Raw genomic sequence first — 7674 nt, forward strand, 5'->3', positions numbered from 1 at the left:
ATTTTGTTAATAAACATCGCGCGGCAAAACCGCGATATGCGGGGCGCCTGGGATCGAAGTATCGAACCCGGAATGGATGGATGATGAATTATGGATACACATTTAAGGTTATGTTGTCAGCTGACGTAAACGTCACGTCCAACACGGAGGAGGCTCGAAATTTTCGTTCATCGTTAAACGCTCTTATCTCATCCTAAGAGTGTCACTATGGGTAAAAATAAACAGGCGCAACGTACCAAGAACAATGCCCGGGTAAACACTAATTATACGTAATCGCTTGGTTATAAATTACGCGTGCAATAATAATTTCATAATATAACCTATCACATTTATTGGGTCTGTTCCTTGTAGTTGCATTCTGTGTTTTGCCTCACTCAAAATGAAATAGATATGATATCAACGTTGCAGAGATAGAGGAGAAAATAAAATGTATAAAAGATTCAGCTACAAAGAACAAATCTACTAACAAATCTATAACATATGTCGTCACTCAGCAATACTTATCATTACATGAACAGATAATTTGCTTGTGATAAGTCAAAAACAGATTTTACAAAGTGTCTGCTAGAAATTTTATGTATCTGCAAAGTGCCAGCAGAAATATAATAATAAAATCTGTTAACAGAATAATGGTTGAATTGTCTGTAGAAACTAAGTAGAATTTGCTATTTTGTGACTATTTAAATGATATATTCTGTTTAAATAATTATGAAATAACAGTCTTCTTGGTTTCTGTTTGGTTTTTGCTGGTAGAATTTGTCAGATCATGTTGACTATGCAGAATATTAACTTAATACAGACTCGAGTAATGTCAGTCTAATGCAATATTCTGCAATATTCGAATCTATTAATAAATTGCTAGCATATTGCTAATATTTTGCTTACTAATAAGGAGAGAACACAGTGGACTCGTCATGGATTTTGATTTCCTTCAACATGATGAATCTACATAAAAAATAAATTATACCATGTCCAAGGATTTTGTTGAATGACTCAATAATAGCTCAATAATAGATAATTTTTGAGCCATGGTGTAACAAAGGTGTAAAACTTGTAAAAGTGTAAAACTCAAGCACAGACCTTTGATATGCCATAGCTGAAAAACTGTTTATTAAATCATTATTAACAGCCTTGTGGCTGTGACATCTTTTGTTCGTATTACATATGAAATAAGTTGTGAAAACTAACTCATTTCACCGGATTAAATTTTCCATATAATTAGTCCTTCCATTCAAAGCTTATTCAAAATGCTTAAATACAACTTACATGACACTACTTATTTTTTATATAGATTCTATATTGAAGAAGATCAAAATCCATGATGAATGAACTGTGTCCTCTCCTTGTAAATATGATAATTCATATTTTATACTCTTAATATTTTTTAAATATTTGTACTCTTAATGGTATTTTTTAAATATTTGGTACAATTTTTTAACATTTTTTTAGCCATCAAATAGTAGCCGCAGTGCAGAACTTTTGGGGACTGCAATGCCTAATTTTGTTGGGTTCTCGGCAGTTAAGGACGGAGGATATGTTCCTGTTCTACCTGGATTATCCTTATGTTCCCTAAACGAGGTTGAGATGAACAATATAGATTCTAATTTTCAAGTTATATTAAAAAAGATGAGTAAGAAAGATGCTACAACAAAGTTTAAGGTAATTAGTTTGTTTAGTCATTGATTTAGTCGTTGATCAATTTACAGATTTTGTAAACTAATATATGTATGTGTAGGCATTACAAGAATTTGCAACTCTATGTCAAGATGCAGAATTGTCAGCAGTAGAAGGTATGCTACCATTTTGGCCTAGATTTTATTGTGCTCTGTCCATTGATATAGATCACAGAGTGAGAGAAGCTGCACAGTTGGCACATGCAGCTCTTGTCAAGCGTGTAGGCAAAGGTATTGCAATGTATCTTAAACAATTGGCTGGTGCTTGGTTTACCTCTCAATATGACACATATCCTCCGGCGGCATCAGCTGCTATCAACTCTTTCAACAGCACATTTCCACCTTGGAAAATAGTTAATGCGATTATTCATTGCCAGTGCGAAATTTTATTATACATTAGCAACAATGTAATTGTGCACACGGCTCAAACGTTATCGACGCAGAAGTCTCTTACTAACGAAGAAATGGAAGCTAAATATGAAAGAGTACTGGTAGCAAATCTCCAAGGATATAATTGTTACTTCAAGAAAGTGCCGCTTGACGAAATCGATAAAACCTTGGAGATTCACAATAAAATTTTAAGCAGTTCAAGGTTTTGGAAACTGGCTAAACACGATGCTTTGCCAATAAAAACAGCTTTTTTTAATGTATTGACATCGATAATGGAAAACGCGGGAAAATTATTAGAAAATGAAAAGAAAAGGACAGTGACCACTATCATGAATAGTCTTGATGAATCTGAACCTGTAATTTTATCAGTTGTGTGGGAATCAATGCTCATAGCTACAACGAAAATTGATGATTGGCATCTTGTCGTAAATATTAATAAACTCGTACTCCCAAAATTGTGGCATACTTTACGATCCGGTGGTCAGTGTTGTGCTAGCACTGTTTATCCAAATCTGCTACCTTTTGTCAGTCAATTTCCAAAGTTCAACATTGATCTAACTAATCTGTATACGAATTTTTTTAACAATATGCGTCAAGGATTTTCCGTCAAAAGTGTGCAAATGAGCCGTTCAGAAACGCTTGCTGTAACAACATCTTTCATTGAATGTTTACGTTATTCGATCCTCATAAACACCGAAAATGTAGATTTATGCGTTCGGCTCCTTAAGGAACAGCTTATGCCTGTTATAGAAGCTTGCATGACGGATAGTATTTTTATGAAACAATGTTGTTTTATCGAGATTACGCATCTAATACGATATTGGAGTAAAAATCGTAATAATGAGAAATATAAATCATACATTTCTTTAATGGAACAGTTCTGGATTGAATTGCCATTATTGTTCGAAAAATATATGAATATGTCAAAGGGGATCGTATGTACTGCAGATGGAAAAGATTCTCATATCGAATTCTTGTTAAATTTGAAAGATGTACCAGATCGCACCCGTAAGAAATTAAAAGTAAAATTTTCCGATCCAAGTGATTCAGTTACCGTGAGCGAACCAAAGGTAAAAGTTGTCGATGTTTATGCGGATACTGTTTTTAATGCGGAACTTTGCAAGTTTGTAAATGGACTCTGTACAATTTACTTTAATTCGATAAACGTATCGATAAACGATCATCAAAACATAGAATATATCGAACAGCTGAATAAACTTATGAAACATTTTGCAAGTAAAGAATTATTCATTGCATTTTCAAAATCATTTAAATTTGATGAGAACTTCTTTGAGTTTTACGATAAGAGCTTGAAACCTTTATTGATGCAAAAATCAGAAATGGCTGAACAAGTTCTTGAATTATTATTCTATTTTATTACATATATAAATGACGCAGAAAAGGATACAGTTTTAAAATCATTAATCAAATTAAATGATATTGCAATAATAAGAAGTGTCATATATTGCTGTTTATCTGAACATAACAGAAATGATAGCGTAATTAAAAAATGGTATACACAAGCTAATATACCTAAACTATTAGTTGATATGACCAAAGAAATTGCTTCATGCAGTGATGAACAGTATGATTTCGAAAAAAATCAAAAATTGATTTTATCAGCTTTTGAAATTCCAGAAATTAGAAGTTTATTAATAAATAATGAAGGAACAAGTGAAATTGTATCGATTCTATGTGATTCATTAAATGGAAGAGATGATACTTGCTCCATGCAATTTGTCGCATTTATTACGAAATTGATGACTTTAATGTGGAAACATAATCGAACAATATCAAGTGCTGTACAAATATTGGAAACACTTTTTGAGTTATGCACTCGAGAACATGATGCTTTAACTGCTGATACTATACGTAATTGTTGGAAAGAAGGATTCGTAGAAAGTAGTCAAATATTGTCTATTTTTGAATTTAATGATCTTATTAAAAGATACGGTATTATTATCTGGAGTAAAGTATATAATATACATGCAAGTCCTATTAAAAATACATTAGGTAATTTGGCAGCAGATGTTTTAGAAGTTATAATTAATAATATTGACATTACAAAATTTGATTGCGTTGAAGAAACTATTCTGTCATTCCTAACGGCATCTGACATAAAGTTGTGGATTGAAGAGATAACCGTTGTTGCAATATATGGTGAAATGTTAACAGGCTATTTATATATGTCAAATGCTGAGAAAAAAATACGGATTTTACAGCAACCTACATCTATCAATATAACAAACGATATCTCGTCGGATAATATAATAAATTGCTTATCATGGGCTTTATTTATTACAGATTTGCTTAATAATTTGTATGAGAGATTAAAAGACATTGATTTAGAAAATGCTAATACAGTTTCAGAAGAAAATTTTGAATTAAACGATTTAAATTTACCAGGAATCACGGAGATACTAATAGATATCATATACGTAGTTAGCATAGTAGACATATACAGCAAGCATTATAAATCCATTAAATATTATAATAATGTTGAAAAACTTCGTAATTTGCTAAAAAATAGTTTTGTTAATTTGCATAAATATTTTGCAAAAAATATCTATGATGATATATTATCACGTATACAAACAAATCAGAAAAGTTATGGATGTATGCTACCATATATAATTTATACATATTACAATGAATTTTTCTCGAAAGATAAACTTGAGAATACCATGAAATATTTTGAAAATTACAATAGTAATGAAATTGCAGGAGAATATGATGATGAAACGAATATTCAAATATTACAAATCTTAAATTGGCCACAAAATATTTCACAAATATTAACACACGGCGAAATATATTCAATAATTGCCACAAGAACTATGATATCTGACACTCCCAAAGATCAACCTCCTGCACTATATGATCCTATTATGGATCATATAATTACGTTACATTTTAATGAACTTTCTGCAGTTTTGGATCATGATATTTCTGATACTTCATGGGATAAATTGTTTTTGCAGCTAGAAGTTATAAGATTGTTTGAGACAGTTGTCCAACATATTCCACAGAAGTTGAAACAAGAATATTGGGATGTTATCTTGATATTTCTCACAAAGTGGCAACAGTTATATAACAACGCTAAACATAATTATAGTGACATTAAAATAACAATGTTGATAATAGCATTTAGTCAATTGTATTATGCAGTTGAAACTCTGATGAACAAACATAAGTTGAAACCAATACCAGAATTACCTTCAACACTCTTGGATGAATGGAAAAATGTAATTGCTAGCAATATATATAATGGCATTGTTCAAACTTGGATATTTTATGCAGATTTATGCAATCAAAATACGGATATTATAAAATCTATTATACCATTGAATTACTTGGGAGAGGCAATTTGTGCATTTGACAGTAGCATATTATTCAAAAATTATGATGAACAAATCGAAACGATTGATTTCAACAAGATGTTAATGCTATCTCTGAAATTACTACAATCTCCTGTTCCTAGCATTCAATTGGGTGCCTATTATGCATTGAAATATATGGTACCGGAACTTGTACAACATGATAAAGTTCTTGTTGAATCTGACAACTTCGAGTCGAGCAATCTCAATATTAAAAAATTCGAAGAAGTACTATCAAATATACAGACTATTATAAATACAATGCTTATGGAATTCAAGTGAGTCTGTGCTTTATATTAAATTTTAATTGAATCATCATATTTTTTTAATCATTTATTGTAATATTGTCTTTTTTTAGATTATGTGATACAGTCACCTGCACAATCCAACCGTTTACAGATTCTTACACATATACATTAGGATATCTATTAACATGGGCAATTGTATTAGATATTTGCGAAAAGTCTCATAGTGATTTACGATATCAATATGCTGAAATATTGAAGTAAATATTTTAAGTATTATAATGCACATTATTCATTTCTGTGATTTCTGTAATGTCCTATTACTTATAACATTTTAAATTTATTTATTATATTTTTTACTAATTATCATTTACTGTGAATTTTAGAATTAAACTTTTCCCTTATCTGTTGGATAATATCTTTAAGTTAATACCTATGGAAGCGCTACAAGATAATAAAAATAAAACTGTAAAGCTGCTAGAACTATTTACCACTGCTCCAGTTTTTCGTTTTAAAGGTACTATTAAAATTAATATTACATTTACATTAAATTTGATTTATTATATAGTTTTATTATATCGCAATATATGTATATTATAGAAAGTTGGACTGAAGAGAGATTAGATCATATTGTGTGTTGGTTATATACAAATTGTTTGCGGCTTCTACCAGTATTAGTTAGACAATGGCTAAGTACAGTTGATAGCAGAGTCAGTGCAACAGTAGACAAGATTACAAGTCATTATGTTAGTCCTATGTTATGTGAAGATGAACTTCTTTATAGCAGATTACAATTGGCTAATGTTGAAAATATGCAGGTACGGTTTATTCTCTCACAAACTCTGCTTCGTCCATATACAAATTTTAAGATTAAAGATTTATTTGAGGCATTATTTCAATAGGTTGTAAAAATTTCTGTTTATTGTCAAGTTTATCGTGTGCTTTGTGTTGTTATAGGTAAAAGTACATTCAACAGCAAGGGAAGTAGTAGCTATGTATCAAATGGAAGATACAAAATTAGAATTAAGCATAGTGCTACCACCAAATTATCCTTTAGGTAGAGTGAAAGTAGAATCTGGTCAACAGGTAGATGGTATGGCAAAATGGAAAAATTGTCATATGCAACTGTCTAAACTTCTCACACATCAAGTAAGTCGCAATATATTTATATATATATATTAAGAAATATATATTCCAAATATATATATTTTTGATAGAATGGCTCTGTTTGGGACGGTCTTTTAATGTGGAAACGTAATTTGGATAAGAAATTTGCCGGTGTCGAAGAGTGTTATATATGCTTTAGCATTTTTCATATCAGTACATATCAAGTACCAAAATTGTCATGTCATACTTGTCGTAAGAAGTTTCATACTCGCTGTTTGGTGAGCATACATTATTTATTAACACATTTATTATTTTTAATATATTACTATATCAAATATGTTGTAATATCTTTCTGTATATTATATATATGTTTTTTATTTCAGTACAAGTGGTTCAGTACAAGCCAAAAATCGACCTGTCCAATTTGCAGAAACGTATTTTAATCTGGTTTGAAAATATGTTTTTTTTACATAGAAACAAATTATCCATGGTACAAAAATGAAGTTAAAACATTACAGTGAAAGAAAAGGAGAAATTACGCGAAACAAATATGTATTATAAAATTAATTTAACAAGAACTGAACGTATAATGTGATATAATATAGTGTATAACAAATTATAAGACAATATCATTGCAAGGAGAAATAATTGCTACACACATATTCGAACAACTTGCATGACACAGTCAAGAGAATTCTCTTTTTTATTTATTATTGCTTCTCGTGATGATTTCTATTATTCTGTATTGATTTTTTCATTTTTAAATCAATATAATCTATACTGATCGCGCAAATATAATCTTCATTGTATAATAAAAATACGAAAATATAGTATTCCATTTAAGGTATACATGTGTGTGTGTGTATATGTATATATATATAT

General features: G+C 30.2%; 2 protein-coding genes across 2 annotated transcripts in view; both read left to right on the forward strand.

Moving 5' to 3' along the window:
• Positions 1 to 116: 116 nt before the first annotated feature.
• Ltn1 (E3 ubiquitin-protein ligase listerin) lies at positions 117 to 7577 on the forward strand. The gene is made up of 9 exons (XM_018509913.1): positions 117 to 252; positions 1450 to 1659; positions 1736 to 5718; positions 5799 to 5945; positions 6072 to 6202; positions 6286 to 6503; positions 6643 to 6834; positions 6903 to 7070; positions 7176 to 7577. Exons 1-9 carry the CDS (start codon positions 208 to 210, stop codon positions 7233 to 7235), a joined length of 5154 nt encoding a protein of 1717 aa, XP_018365415.1. The 5' UTR covers positions 117 to 207; the 3' UTR covers positions 7236 to 7577.
• The window catches only part of LOC108762730 (UPF0389 protein GA21628), a 4280-nt gene continuing 3896 nt past the window's right edge, over positions 7291 to 7674 (forward strand). The window contains exon 1 of the mRNA XM_018509860.1: positions 7291 to 7295. Within this exon, the coding sequence (XP_018365362.1) occupies positions 7291 to 7295 (5 nt within the window). The remainder of the gene's footprint in view (positions 7296 to 7674) is intronic.

The sequence above is a fragment of the Trachymyrmex cornetzi genome, unplaced genomic scaffold (genome assembly GCF_001594075.2).
Source record: "Trachymyrmex cornetzi isolate Tcor2-1 unplaced genomic scaffold, Tcor1.1 scaffold320, whole genome shotgun sequence".
Lineage (NCBI taxonomy): Eukaryota > Metazoa > Arthropoda > Insecta > Hymenoptera > Formicidae > Trachymyrmex > Trachymyrmex cornetzi.

What these genes read in the sequence shown, in the direction of transcription:
- Ltn1 (XM_018509913.1), top strand. Translation starts at nt 208, where the DNA reads ATGGGTAAAAATAAACAGGCGCAACGTACCAAGAACAATGCCCGG. An exon ending in CAATATGCTGAAATATTGAA is followed by an intron (nt 5,946 to 6,071) that starts GTAAATATTTTA and finishes TGTGAATTTTAG; the next exon opens with AATTAAACTTTTCCCTTATC. An exon ending in AGTTTCATACTCGCTGTTTG is followed by an intron (nt 7,071 to 7,175) that starts GTGAGCATACAT and finishes TTTTTATTTCAG; the next exon opens with TACAAGTGGTTCAGTACAAG.